At 34.8% G+C, this 15,978-nt stretch overlaps 2 protein-coding genes across 2 annotated transcripts; one reads left to right on the plus strand and one right to left on the minus strand.

Annotated features, from left to right (window-relative positions):
• Positions 1-14: 14 nt before the first annotated feature.
• On the minus strand, positions 15-1,515 carry LOC116132611 (probable pectinesterase 66). The gene is made up of 5 exons (XM_031418274.1): positions 1,280-1,515; positions 1,015-1,174; positions 660-875; positions 320-567; positions 15-177 (listed from the first exon to the last, which is right to left on the minus strand). The coding sequence occupies exons 1-5, from the start codon at positions 1,513-1,515 to the stop codon at positions 15-17; spliced, it is 1,023 nt and encodes a 340-aa protein (XP_031274134.1).
• A 2,571-nt stretch (positions 1,516-4,086) lies between these two features.
• Positions 4,087-7,569, plus strand: LOC116132615 (stachyose synthase). The gene is made up of 4 exons (XM_031418279.1): positions 4,087-5,970; positions 6,072-6,249; positions 6,357-6,724; positions 6,811-7,569. The coding sequence occupies exons 1-4, from the start codon at positions 4,492-4,494 to the stop codon at positions 7,384-7,386; spliced, it is 2,601 nt and encodes an 866-aa protein (XP_031274139.1). The 5' UTR covers positions 4,087-4,491; the 3' UTR covers positions 7,387-7,569.
• The last annotated feature ends 8,409 nt before the right edge of the window (positions 7,570-15,978 follow it).

Raw genomic sequence — 15,978 nt, forward strand, 5'->3', positions numbered from 1 at the left:
TAATAATAAATCTGTTAGTTCTCTGGGGATTTGGCAATCCACCCATCTTGGTCTACGTATGAAATTGTTTCAAACTGGCTCATATTAACAGCAGAAGGTTTCTTTTCCCATGGCACGCGCTTGGAAGTGTCTGCACCAGCTCCTCTGCAACCTGCTTCCACATATTCAATATTTTCTCTGCAATTGTAAATTAAGTGTCAATAATAACATTTTTCCAGGATTTTCAGGCTACCCCTTAATTTGGAAAAAAAAATAAAAAATTATGTAAATATACATTTGATAAATTATATTATTATATAAAGATATATAGAAGTCTTACTCATGGCTAACGTAGGACCAAGCATCCCAACCTTCTGGTATCACTACATCTGACAGCATTGAGTTAATAATGATAACCCTTGAATATTCTCCGTAAGCTCTCCCAAGATAAGCTTTACCAGACCCAGTAAATACACAGGCTTTAAACACAAAGCCAGAGGGATCGCTCGAGGAGTTCCTCCCCTGTGCTATTATATAGCCATAACCTATTCTGGACCATATTCCTACTGTAACATTTATCACACATTTCTGCAAATCACAGAAAGAATATTAATTGAAGTTACAAGTATATTTAGTATAGTACTAGAAAATTTAAAAGACGAGCCAGCTGGCATGCACACCTCATACATAGATTGGCCATTGCCAAAGATGAAATCTATTGCACCTCCAATGTGACATTGGTAGAAGTAATGGCGTCCTGTTGAGTCCCACAATGTATCTTGCAGCCCAACAAAAACACAGCGATAGAAAGCTGACTTATCCCCATATATTCTGGCTGCCACAGCTTGTTTAATCGGGGTGTTCTCTATGCTTAATGAAGGTACATTATAGGTATTCTATTAAGAAAAGAATAAAACCTACGTTTAACCAAGCAGGTTATAATTTAGAAATTTATTTATGTATATATACAGATCTAAGGTTATGCATGCTGAATATTATTAATTTAGCAGAAAATATATTTAAGGGAAACTATACCTTGAACGTAATGCCTTCAGCAACGATGTTGTTCGGAAATGAAGTGAAAGTAGCGCTAGTATCTGTGCTTTCATGGTCACCCCATTCAATGCGAGTTAATTTGTTGCCGGCTCCTTGAAGGAAAATGCAAGATTTTTCCACTGGGATTGTAACTTTCTCCCTGCACATACACAAAAAAGAAAAAAACATTATGACAAATTTTATAATTCAGATTCAATAAGTTCATTTGAATGTGTAAGCATGTATATAAAATAAGTTTTATTACTTATATATTCCAGGATAAATTTGGATGCGTATCCAGTGAATGTTGCCAGAAGTAACGAATTCAATGGCTTTCTGAATTTTTGTGAAGTTTTCTCTACCAGAAAGAGATACAGTAATGGTGTACGCGACTTTATGGGAACTGGCTTGTTCATTTAGTTTACAATCCAAAGCTATGCATGCATTAGATGAATATAATAGCAACATTACAAACAATGATAATCGTTGAAGACGCTTCATTTTGTGTTTAGTTTTATAAGCCTTTTAAGAGAATGGTTTCTTAGAAAAAAATCTACTTTGTGAGATATATATATATTATCTATATATTATTAGTATGTTTGGTTGCAAAATAAAAGAAATCAGGTGTAAAAGTATGGTATTTAGCCAGATTGTATTACCATAGATGATTGGTGTTTCATACATTAAATAATGTACATGTTTATTCAAGTTTCAGTAATGTCAAATTTTCATTTTATTTAGAATTTAAAGTACAATTTTTTCATTCTGAAACAGAAAGATAGGCAGTGTAAGAAGTAAAGTACTGTTTATTACACACACTCGAGAGCCCGTAGCAACAAAATGTAATTGATTATTGGTATAATGAACACGATGAGTGCATTAGAATGTATCTGATAGGCTACTTACTGCCAAATTGAATTTATCAAATTCTCATGATTTATTTTATTTTTCTGAAAATGCCTAAGATTTTTGGGTGCATGTATAGAGATTTCATTTTCACTAAGAAAAAAAAAAAAAACGTTTTGATATCCTATCGAAAAAAAAAAAAAAAAAAAAGGCAGATTCTCTTCTTTTTTTGCAATTGGATCAAGAAAGGCTCATTACTTTAAACAGCAAAAGCCCACTTTTTCGTTGCTGAAACAGACAGTATAAACAAGACAAAATGAAGAGAATCTGAGTCCCATACCAAATTGAAATTACGTTACTTCGTACAAATATTAACATCGGAAATAAGTCGAGTTAACAAATTTTTTCCAATGACAACACTTTCTTATCTATACAATTTTAAAATACTATTTTATTATTTAAATTTATATTCTAAAACAAACTCGATATAAACTATTAAATTTTTTAAAAAAAGAAGACCGATAAAACTCTTAGTAATTAAGATTAATCAGAATTTGATTTGGGAGGAACGACTATACAAACCCTAATCATTTGATTGCTGACGATTGACGGAATCAATAGTGATAGAATTTGAGAGGTTTTAATGAGTAATAATAAGAAAAGAGAATGATGATAGTATGGAGTCGCAACGATATCGAAATTAAAAATAGAATACAAATTTAAATAATAAGATTATATTTTAAAAATTTGAGTAAAAAAATAATATTAAACTATTATTTGAGTGGAAAAAAGTGTTTACTCAAATAACTCCGATAAAAAGGCCCCAAAAGATTTATAGTGTTTTTGTTTCCTCGTAATCAGATAAAAGCAAATGTCGCCAGATTAAATGGATGATTCTAGAAGCACCATTATCTTACTCAACAAGTATAATAATATTTGTGAGGTTTTGAGTTCCCGTCCAGTAGGCCCAAATTAATTAAAATTGAATTGGGTCCAATAACCCACTTTTATTAAGTTTCAATTTCATGTGTGATCTACAGTATATATATTGTCCAAATTGGAAGATGAAGAATCATAAAAAAGATTCTATTAATTTATGGTGTGCCTTCTTTAATACTTTAGCTCTATTATTTCTGACCAAGTCTAGCATTAAGAGAAAAAACAACAGTTGTAAATACGGATCTGACTTCAACAAATAAAGAATTAGAACTAGCAACTTCCTAAACTTCCAGATCAATCCACCACCGTCCACCAATCTTCAAGAGGACCCATCAACAATCGACCATTAGTAACCTCTTTCCTTTTTTATTACAATTTCAAATTTAGAAGAAATTTATTTTTCCTGCCTTTTACATTTGGTTCAATTTATATTTTCATAACTCTCGAATATTAATCTTTTTGTTAAGATTAAGATAGGAAAGGGTTAGCTATTCACAACTTGAATTCCACAAGAAAGTTATTGGGTCTTAGCCGACCAAACCAGAAGATTAGTAAATTCCTAACTAAAAACATCTCCCACCACATTACTAATGGTTGTTGGTATAGAAAGAGAAATAAAAATAAATAAATCCATATCAAAGTTAGCTAGCTAGTTTCGACCCACTCACCAATCCCACTTAATTTTTAGAACGAGAAACACCATGAAAATAAATATTTGGATTATCACAAAAATCCATGAATACCGTGGCTTTCAAGTCAAATTAAATAAAAATAACATATAAAGTGTAAGCTCAATCAGAACTTTCCAGTTTCATAATCTGTACCGTATCATCAGGATTCATGTTTCAAACACTCTGTGTATCCCACACGAGCTGAAATTGAATATTCTACCGAGATCTCTGCTGAAATAAATATACAATATTGGTATATGCAAAGAGCCAAATACATGCGTATTGCCATGCATGGATTTTTTAAATGGTAACTATAATCAATCTCATCTTTTAACTCTCTTAAGCGTTTGTATGATGTAAGAATAACTTCCATGGAAACGACTAGTCGATTGCCTTACTTTTTTATGTAAAAGTTGTCGGCAAATAGAAGAAAGAAAGAAAGGAGAAAGCATAAAGTACACAGAGACAAGAGACAATTACCAACAGCAGCCGCCCAAACTTCTTATCTGGATAGCTTACTTGATTCTATTTTTTATTCTATTTTTTGGCGCCCCCACCTGAGTTTCCTCTATAAATGTATGCATGGTTTACCCGTTTCCTCCGTGCAAACCAAACAAACATCTCTTTGATATTATTCTGCTTAACTTCGTTTCAGCCCTTTTGTTCTAGCCAGTGTTATAATTATCCCCTCTTCAGTGCGAATCAGTATATCTAGAATTATTCCTTCTTATTCTGCTTACATATATTCTAAGAGTTATTTTCTGTGATCTACTTTTGTTAAGTGTATCATAAATTGCAATTCCAGAACCCCGAATATCATCTTATTTTAATATATTTGCTTATCACGCCGTATATTTCCTAATCTCTCTGTATCTCAAGATTCATTTTCCAAAGCAGTGTTTCTCAGAGCTTTTTAAAAACCCATTAGGCTTGGATATTTTTCATCTTGAGGTCTTTTTTCTTGTCATATCTTTAGTTGTTTCTCCGTTGTACCTCTGTTCTTTCTCTGTTTTCCTCTGTTATGGCTCCTCCAAATGATCCAGCCAAACCTCTATTTGTCAAACTCGGGTCCAACAGTTCGGAGAAATACTGGAACTTGTCTAATGGCAACCTTAATGTCAAAGGTTTCCCGGTTCTTTCTGACGTTCCTTGCAATGTCACTTTCAGTCCCTTTTCGTCAATCTGCAAAACTTCTAACGCTCCACTTTCCTTACTCCAACGAGTACAGGCCCACTCTCACAAGGGCGGGTTCTTGGGATTCAAATCACAGGAACCGTCCGATAGGTTGATGAACTCCCTGGGTAGATTTAGTGGTAGGAATTTCTTGAGTATCTTTAGGTTCAAAACATGGTGGTCTACCCAGTGGGTTGGGACTTCTGGTTCTGATTTGCAGATGGAAACCCAATGGGTACTCTTAGATGTCCCTGAAATAAGGTCTTATGTCATGATCATACCCATCATTGATGGCAGTTTTAGGTCTGCTTTTCATCCTGGAAAGGATGGTCATGTTATGATTTGTGCTGAGAGTGGTTCTACTCTAGTGAAAGCATCAAAATTTGATGCTATCGCTTATGTTCATGTGTCAGATAATCCTTACAATATCATGAAAGAGGCTTATAGTGCTCTCAGGGTCCATCTCAATACTTTCAGGCTCTTGGAAGAGAAACAAGTGCCTTCTCTTGTTGACAAATTCGGTTGGTGCACTTGGGATGCATTCTACTTAACGGTAGAACCCGCCGGTGTCTGGCACGGAGTGAAAGAATTCGCTGAGGGTGGTCTCTCGCCAAGGTTTCTCATCATCGATGATGGCTGGCAAAGTATCAATCGTGATGATGAAGACCCGAAGCAGGACTCAAAAAATCTTGTTCTGGGCGGTGAACAAATGACCGCCAGGTTGCACAGGCTTGATGAAGGCGAGAAGTTTAGAAAATACAAGGGCGGTTCCTTGTTGAGTTCCAACGCTCCTTCATTTAATCCAAACAAGCCAAAGATGTTGATTGCAAAAGCTATTGAACTGGAGCATGCTAACAAGAATCGTGACAAGGCTATCCAATCTGGAGTAAATGATCTGTCCGAATATGATTCAAAAATTAAAAAGTTGCAAGGAGAACTAGAGAAGCTGTTTGGTGGAGAAGAGAGCAGCAGTCCTGCCAAGGAAGGCTGTGGAAGTTGTTCTTGCAAGGATAAGAATAACGGATTGAAGGCTTTTACAAGAGATTTGAGAACAAAGTTCAAAGGTTTGGATGATATTTGGGTTTGGCACGCTCTTTGTGGTGCTTGGGGTGGTGTTAGGCCACGAACTACTCATCTAAATTCAAAGATAACTCGTTGCAAAGTTTCTCCCGGACTTGATGGGACAATGACTGATCTTGCTGTGGTCAAAATCATTGAAGGTGGGATTGGGCTTGTTCCTCCTTCCCAAGCCCATGATTTTTATAACTCTATGCACTCCTCCCTCGCCGAGTCGGGCATTACCGGGATCAAAGTTGATGTCATTCACGTAACCACCCCCTTTATATTCTATATTTACTTTATTTTTACGTATACAATTCGATATTGAACTCTCCAATTAATCATTTTATTATTGAATTATGAATCCAGACTCTTGAATATGTTTCTGAAGAATACGGAGGCCGGGTTCAGCTTGCGAAGGCTTATTACAATGGACTTTCAGATTCCCTGGTAAACAACTTCAAAGGAACTGGAATCATCTCTAGCATGCAACAGTGCAATGACTTTTTCTTCCTTGGAACACACCAGATATCTATGGGAAGAGTTGGTAAAAAATTCTTAACCAAATAAATGTTTTGGTCTATATTTCTAATCATTTTCACGGAACAAATTTCTTTTCCTGAACCATGGTGATTAATTAATTGATTTGTATAGGTGATGATTTCTGGTTCCAAGATCCAAATGGGGATCCAAATGGAGTGTATTGGCTGCAAGGTGTTCATATGATCCACTGTTCCTACAACAGCTTGTGGATGGGCCAATTCATACAGCCTGATTGGGATATGTTCCAATCTGATCATTGTTGTGCTAAATTTCACGCTGGTTCAAGGGCCATCTGTGGCGGTCCTGTGTACGTGAGTGACTCAGTGGGTGGTCATAATTTCGATCTCCTCAAACAACTTGTTTACCCTGATGGTACCATTCCCAAGTGCCAATACTCTGCCCTCCCAACCCGTGACTGTCTTTTCAAGAACCCACTGTTTGACCATAAGACCATTCTCAAGATTTGGAACTTCAACAAGGTATTTGCACTTCTTTCACTAATTCTTTGATTATTTCTTTATTATGATGGAAGAAAATAACACTCATTTTGATACATATTTTACAGTATGGAGGAGTGATTGGAGCTTTTAACTGTCAAGGAGCTGGATGGGACGGCAAAGAACAGAGGTTCAAGGGCTATCCAGAGTGCTATAAACCAGTTTCAGGCTCTGTGCATGTAACTGACATCGAATGGGACCAAAAGTCAGAAGCTGCACATATGGGTGAGGCTGAAGAGTATATAGTCTATCTCAACCAGGCTGAGAAACTACTCTCTATGACCCCCAACTCTGATGCAATTCAAATAACTATCCAACCATCCACATTTGAGCTTTTCAGCTTTGTACCAATTAAGAAGCTTGGTGCCAGCATCAAATTTGCTCCAATTGGGCTAATTAACTTGTTCAATAGTGGAGGGACAATTAAAGAATTGGAATATTTTGAGTCTGGAGCTGATATCAGTGTTAAGATTGAAGTGAAAGGGGAAGGAAATTTCTTAGCCTATTCAAGTGAATCCCCAAAGAAATGTTTCTTGAATGGTGCCGAGGTATCTTGTGTGTGGTCAACTGATGGCAAACTGACCTTGAATCTTCCTTGGATTGAAGAGGCTGGTGGCATTTCGGATGTGGCTATTTTCTTTTGAAATAAGGACTAGCAGTTTACTTTAAAATTTCATCATGGTGTGGAATATGGAGTGCTCTAGCATTGAGTACTTCTCAATTATGTTGATTTCAGTTATTTGTCAAGAAACTTTATTGCTCAATATAGAGCTTTTTAAAGGTGTAATTCTTGCCTAAATTAACTAAAAACAGTGTTTTACATTTGATTTCTTTCCTCAAATCAAGATAAAATTTGTTGTTCTGTAAAGTAGGCGTTCACTTGCGCATCTAATCCTAAGTAATTTGCTTGCACCCACTTGTCTGGCCTCTATTTAGGGCAAATCTCTATAAAATCAAGCAAAGATGTTCTTGGATGCAGGAGACTGTAAATGGACATGAATTGGGACAACCTTCATATGCTTTACATAAATCTTTCTGATTTGTTATATTCGGCGGGTTCAGTTTTTAGTAAAACAAAACAAAATTAGTATTTTCTCTAGCATGTGCTTGAACAGAGTGAAATGATCTTACGTTAAGACAATTAAAAGGAAAGGAAGTTTGTCTTTAACTAAAGCTAAATGTTGGCGTCATATCAAACCACTGCTTTACAACGGAAAGTCAGGAATTTACATGAAATCCTGTTCAACTAATGATGACTAGTTAGAACTTCAAAAGAGTTACAGATCCAGAATTCGGGTTATCTGCAGTGAACATGCTAGAGAAATCCTGCAACCACAAGGTTCTAACCTTTATTTTTCTAAAACATAGACAGTTACTGCTGATGATACTTGATAGGATGTTGTTTGATCTTTCGTTGACGTGTATTTTTCTTTCTGTTCCAGCACTCTTTCAGTTCACCTTCGACCAATTTAAAAGAATCCATAATTCAGTTACAAAATTTGGCCGCTTATATTGAATTATTGAAGGGGATGAGTTAATAGATGATATGATTCTGAAACGATTAACAGCTTTGCTGGTAGTTGCAGGATGTTTGAGCTCTTAACAGTCAACTCAGAAGTCAGAGGTGGCAGAGCTAAAGAAAGCGTATGACCATTTGGTGACCTAAATCATCTAACCCTTTTGTTTAGTAATTCAACGGTAGGTTTCAATGGATGATTTGATTTTTATGTGCTCTGATTTAGAAGTTTGGATCAAAACCACAGAGGATAACACTTGGCAGGAGGTCGCTGACCCTAAAAGGAAATTAAAATGGATTTTTTTTATATAATGTTTAGTAATAAGAGATTTAGGTAAAGTCAAGAAGAATGCTATTGCAGTTGCTTCTAACTTCCACCAGAGTGATAAGAATAAATATGTTATTGATTATCTGCTTAGCTTTAATATATTTAAGGGAAAATGAGATATTTAACTTTGAATAATAAATTATTTAACAGACCAAAAAGAAGATAAATGAAAAAAGTGGTTCCGGCTGTTGCTTCCTGTCTTCTCAGTTCTACTAATCTTCTGAATTTGAAATAAAAAATTAAGAAAAGTGCTCATTTTAATGACCCACAGAAACTTCTAATTTCCAGCCATATGGCAGTGTGTGAGTTGGGACGTGTGGCTCCAGCGTAGTTGATATAGACGTTGAAACAAGATGCATAAACCTGCCAAACCCTGAGATATAAACACACCAATTCAACGGACAAGGACTACTAACCCATCATTTTCACAAGATCAGATATTAACTTAATTAATTCTTATCTATTTAATGTTTAGGTTTCTTCAGGAAGAAGATATCAGTTATCATACAACAACACCTGTAAACTGGAAGTGGACCATAGTGTACCAAATCAAGAATTGGATAAAACTACTCCCTGTCGTCTTGTACCCCTCCAATTACCAGGACAACATAAATGGCTTCATCAATGAGAGATGTTACCAAGGAAGAAAGAGACATTGTATTAGATAATGTTTTGCTTGCGAAAACGCATTCAAGCATTTCAACAGAATTTATCCGATTCTTTTTGGTCGGCCCAATGGTAACAGAGATCGGCTTCCATCAATCAAGGGAAAAGCAAATATTCACGAAAAGTAAGTCATGTTGCATTAACAACTGCAATTAACTAACAACTAACTGTCTTTCAACGATATTATGTGTCGAGCTCAAAGTTTGACTCCATGAAAATTCAGATAACAATCCAATTATATGTATTATTTTAATTTTTTAAATATTTTTAATAAATCTTATCAAAGTTAAAAATTGCAAAAAATAAAAATAAAAAATAGAAATTAATTTTTTTTTGTAATTTTATACAATCTTTTATAACTATATTCTAAACCCTTTTTTTTCTAATTTCTTTTATTTTTAAAAATTACAAAAAAAAAAATTGCATTTAAGCTACAAACTAAATTGAGAAAGCTAGGTCCCACTTCCCAGTACAATGGGTAAAGGCCTTCTACTCGTCCTTTTTCCCGTTGGTCTGGAGCCCATCTAAAAATATATACGGAGCTTTCTTTTATGGTTCGATATTGGATTGCTTGCCACTTGCAAAGTAAGCCCACAGTAAAGTGAGAGAAGTTGGACCGAATTCTTATATTAAAGTGGACCTGTATGTTTGGATTGTAAATGAGAGTGGAACAGAAACCTTACCATCATCACTTCTGGCATTCTGAAGTAAGAATAGTAAGGGTACGAATGTTCTGCAGTTTTCCTTCAATTTCAAATCTTCAAATGATGGATTCCCTTCTTAGCTTTCTAGATTATGATGGCACCGTGCCACCATACTGCAGTTCAGGCTTCCAATACATTCGCCTCCAAGTTTCAATCTGAAGATTGAAATTGGATCCCTCCAGTCCAGCTACATAACTAGAACCCTATGTTGATGCAATAAAGCGACATCGTGGCAGTGTCAACTGGCGAAACCATCAGTTTTTGTTCTACTCATTTACACACGGTGTACTTTATAGAATTAATATTTTAACGTATAATTTACCGCTAAATATGATTGGAGTTTTATAAGATTCACAATGATCTCATTTTTAGCAGATGGCAAATTCAAGAATCAAGACCATCATATTCATTAAGCAATAATAGTGTCCCGTGCTGTAATCGTATTTCAACTTCAAAATATTTTATTGATTCTTTAATATTGATTTAAGGACGATAGTATCCATATAGATTTACCATTACTCCAACTTAATGAGTCGAATAGGTCAATTCAACACAGTAATTTGTTTCCAATTAGTATTCTGAGTCTTTTCCTTTCGCTCTAATTTGCATTTCTTTTCTAATTCAGTGTTCTAGTCTGATCATGATTCTAATTTATTTTCTCATCAGAATTTGTCTTTCATTTGCTTTTCTATTAGATTATGATTCAAATTTATTCATACTTAGGTAACAGTCATCGCGAATAACTCCCACCTCTAATTGGAGTTGGAGTTTTACTAAAACTATAAACCCAAATCCTCCTAATTTAACCGTCTGGTGAATTAAGTTTCATCAAATCAGATACTCATGGCTAACTTCGGGGAGATTGAAGAGATAATTGACTCAGTTGAGAAAGAGTTTAAAAGTTAAAGAACTTCGATAAGAAGCTATGTCCTCCCTTTGATCATCACTTCATTGACTATAGAACTAAACCCATTGATCCCATTGATCCACAAAGCACACTAGCCGGAAAGATCCGGAAAGAATGGAAAGTTTTAGAGACTTCCCTCTCAAGTTCAATAATTTTTGTCAGACCTTATGAAGAAAGAAATAATCTCATGAGAGCTGCAATAGCTGGTTTGGAAGGTACCCCTTATTGTCATGGTCTGTTCTTCTTTGACATACTCATTCCCAGCAGATATCCAGCCCAGCCTCCAGAAATCTTCTTTTATTCTTATAACTTCGATTTCAACCCACATCTCAACAGTAGTGGTAAAAGGCTCTCACTCGACCTCTTATGGAATTCACGTAAAGAACAGATGTGGGACCAAAGCAACCTGACATATTGCAAGTGCTTGTCACAATTCAACAAGAAGTTTTGAATGGCAAACCTTATTCAGTTATTCTGACGAGTCGAAGTCAAATATGCAAAGGAAATCCGACAAGAGTAACAAAGCGGTTTTCATGCTCAACTGTGAGGCCATGCTTCATACACTTCAGATTCCACCTAGGCATTTTGAAGATCTTGTGCACGGGCATTTCAGAAAGCGGGCTCACCCAATTCTTCTGATTTATAAGAAACAGATAAATGCAAGTAATGATAAAGTTATGAACCAATTATTCTTACGACTTTTTAAGGCATTTGAATGGAATGGAACTTATTGTCGCCACCATTATAATACAGCAATAAAGGAAGAGGAGTGTTCAGGGCCTTCAGAAGAGAAACTTAAAAATACTAGTTTTATCAAGAACTTGAAGAAATTCCTGGAACTAAGCTGAAATTAGTTGTGTTCATCAACAACTGAGGTGCAGTTAGTAATTCCTAATGATCTATTTAGAATTTTTTTTAACTGCTTCAAATCCTTTTAGTCGTGATTTGACCTCAAAATTGGAGTACTCAGTGCAGCCTAGACTGACTTATATGAATCCTGTATTTTTCTTTCTACTTCGATGTGAATGTCACAAATTTCTACATTTTTCTCATTAGTAGATGAATCAAACTTTCTTGTAGATGTTTTGCTGGCCTTCAATTTCACTAGTGGTATCAACATTAATGTTGAAACATGAAACTCAGACAAAATCACGTATCCCATTATGAGAACATTATAGGTTTTTGCTTAAACACATTAGTATACTTAAGTTCAATTCTTAAAGATTTAGAGTGATCTGTCAAAGTTATATATTTTTCCTTGGAAAATAAGTTCAATCCAAAATCCTGTCAGCTACTTAATAAACAAATTATGGTAAAATCACAATCTAACCCAGAACAACACACTGTTGTGACACTACATAAATAATTATAGTTACATGATGGATTTCGATGCTTGAAGGTTAAACATAGATAAACGAAACTGCACATCAATCAATTTGATTACCAATCCAATGTTTTTTTTTAAACAATCAAGCACAAAAACAGAGGATTCAAATCAGAATGAAACAGAAAAGTCTCCGTCCTCTCACCTCGCCTGCTACAACCATTCAGCCTCCTCAAGACAGAAAAATTAAGATGAAATGGCGCCGACGGAAAGAAAGCAGAAATCTTGAAATGGAAAAAGAAAAGACAGATCACGAGTTTGTGCGTGAATCTAACACTATCCGCAGTTAGAATCCAGAAATGGTGAAAAATAAAGGCTATATTAAATTCACGCACAAACCTGAAATATGCCTCTTCTTCGTATGGTCGATGTTTAACAGATAAGAAATACGAGGACAGGATATGGCGGTTTTATGACTACGGAAAGAACTAGCTTCATTAGCATACCCTAATTTAAGTGCAGCATACGCCGGTGAATCACGTTGTCGCAGTGGTCCGTACGATCGGCACGCATGTGGACGTGAGAGTCAGAAAGAGGACATACTGGAGTGAGAATGACGCGCTTATTAATGAGGATATTACTATACCCTATTAATGAATTTCAATTTGTTTTCTGATTAAGTTATCACCATTATTTTATAAAAATCATAACTATAAAAACAAGAACTCAAGTACAGTATTAATGTTACCAAAGTTTTTAAGTTATTTTAAAATATCAATTAGAAAAATGAAAGATAATATAATAATCTTTTATGAGTAATGCTAGTTTTACAAAGACACATACAAATGGGGCATACAAAGACAATCTCCACTCTTGATTTTCATAATTTATCTCCCTCTCTCTCTTTTTTTCCGTTTTTTCTTTGTTTTTTTTTCTTGCTGATGTCACTTTGTAACCCTCTTTGTATGAGTCTTTGTAAGGATACCATTTTTCATCTTTTATTGAAGTTTTGTTAAAATAACTGCTCTGTAAATTAATATATACCCTTAAATTTTAATAATTTTTTTTGAAGCAATGTGTATTAAATTAGTAAAATTCGTATATATACATACAAAATTTAATTTTCTTACATTTTTAAAAGCTTTGTTTTAACCGTCCAAGATTTGAAAATGTCTAAGAGTAAAAACAAGGGCCTAAACTATCACTGAGTGGTTTGATGGTAAAAGAGCAAAAGAATATTCTATGAGTTCTTAAGTTCTGAGTCCCCTTAGACACTAACAGGGATAATCATTCAAACTTTTATTCGATTGACAATTCCAGTATTTCGGAGGATTAATTGAAGTGTGAGCAAGTTAACCTACATCCCGGTGATTAAAAAAAAAAAAAAAAAAAAAAAGGATCTATCTGAATATTATGATGGGTTGTGCTTAGTTTCACAACCTTGTGCTTATAAATTAATACTCCATCTGTTTCACAATAATAATCGTTTTAGGCTTATGCACAATTTTAATAAAGTAATTTTCTCTCTCCTACTCCATTTTTTATTGACTCCTTCCTCTGAAAGTGTAAGTGAGAAATTTTTTGTTTTTCTACTATCTAAAAGTGTTAAAGTGTACTACTCTGAGAAGGGGTTAGAGATAGAGAAAGAGAGAGAGGAGACAAGGGCAAGAGAAAAAGTGGAAGAGGGGAGACAGGGTCATTCCTGGAGAAAGAGAGAGGTTTGAATAACTTTTTGGTTAAACATATTTTATTTTGGAAAAAAAAAAAAAAAAGCTTAAAATAATCTGAAAGGTAGGGAGTATTAATCTTCAATGCATGAACAATTTAACCACATCGTCAGTATTGTCAATAATGAATCAACTTTTTGGAGTGTGAATGTTAGCCACATCAGCTTCTTCAATCCATTCTCAGCAAGATAACTTGGGGCTTTTCACTGGGCTTAATTCCTAAATATTGCAGTCCAAGGAAAGTCCGGCCCAATTGGTTGGACCACCTGGTCTCTCTCAATTTGATGAGCAGCAGAGAACATGTAAGAAAATGATTATTCGCATGTGAACACGTCATTATGCACATGAAGATTAGGAACCCACTTTTGATGAGCCATGTTTGCACGCACATGCCACATCATCCATTTCCCCTTTTCTGTTTGTAAAGTAATAATATGCATCATAGCGATGCAACAAATATTTGCTAAATTTATTTTGTTAAAATTAGAAATGAAAGAATTTAATTAAAGCCACCAGCTTATTCCATATCTATAACTATGCACATGGAGAACGTGCAATCCTTGATATCACCTAATGCGTGCTCTTAACTTTTTAATGGCCCACGATGCTCACAACAACTTATTAGGGTTTCCTAGCTATACATTCACATATGATCATTTCATGACACGTGCTAATCTTGGTCCAATGGGGGACACTTCATATGCTAATAATGACCCACGTCAAAAGTAATAAGGATTGAGGCTAGTTTTATGTTTAAGTGAAGTATTCATTCGAAACTTTAACACAAAGCGCCTCAATATTGAGCCAAAACGCTAAGCCTAAATTACGTAGAGTAGATTACAGGAATGAAAATATAGATTTAAACGTTTGAAAAGAATATATTTTTAATAAATGATCAATAATTAGTGAAGGGATCCATGTGCGATAGCCGTCATGAAATTTGTTTGTTTTGCAATCTAATAGGCTTTATCTACAAGTTTAAAGATACTAAAATGGGTATATGCACCAACAAGAGGATGACAAGGAGAGAACATCTCACATTTCCCACCTACTTGTCCATTAAGTACAGCACAAATAATAGGTGTCAACTGTCGAGCTCGAGAGCACAAAATCCATTATAAAAACATAAACCCTAATCGACATTTACCCACGATTCCATGTTTAACACCATGCGTTTTTTATTATAAGGCTTCAATATTATTGCTTGGCCAGCAAAAATCTGTTAATTTCTTCTATTATCTGGTATATGGGTGTAGGCATAACAAGTGCACGTGCATGCATGTTCTTTAGTTAGTTCCTCATCTTAACAAGGTTGGGATTACACCTTGATTAGTTATCAGTCTGCAGAATCTGCATATGCAAGTAACTGTAACTGTGACAAAATATCGTTACTATGTAACTGTGATCGGTTTATCATATAATAATGATTTTGAGAGATGAAGGTAATTATTTAGAGCATGATTTTCAACTCAAATGAAAAGAGAGAATGTCGTAGTAGTTCTACCAGTTGAAAATTTAAGGTTTATTCTTAATTAATGTGACATGAATTAATATTGCTACGCTTGCTGCCTGAAAACAAGGAAAGAAGAAGATTCCATAATCCATATACACTGAGAATATAGTATCGGCGGCGAATATGCATGAGTCTTTGTCTGTAAGGTTGTCTCTAAAATCAGATGAACTACGTGATGTACTTTTGAACCAAACATGTTAAAACATGATTATAGATACTTCGTATGAAAACGTTCATCATTTGATGGAAAATAGGGTTCATAAATGTCAGAAGAAAATCTAGTTTATCCCAACATAAGAATCTAATATGTCTACTTTTATTGAAACTAATATTGACAAGTAACAATCTGCAAGCACGATAATTTGTTTTATATAGCTTAGAAAAAGGTTTCCTGTTTGGAAACATTAGCTAACCACCATGATCAAAAGCTCTAAATTAAGTTTATTTATATTTGGCAGTGTCATGTTTAATTGAGCTGGAATGAGGAAATTAAGGACCCTCAATTCAGATTATCAATGCATTGAATTTGGAAAGTAGAGAGGAATAATCCA

This window comes from Pistacia vera, unplaced genomic scaffold, assembly GCF_008641045.1.
Source record: "Pistacia vera cultivar Batoury unplaced genomic scaffold, PisVer_v2 Contig256, whole genome shotgun sequence".
NCBI lineage: Eukaryota > Viridiplantae > Streptophyta > Magnoliopsida > Sapindales > Anacardiaceae > Pistacia > Pistacia vera.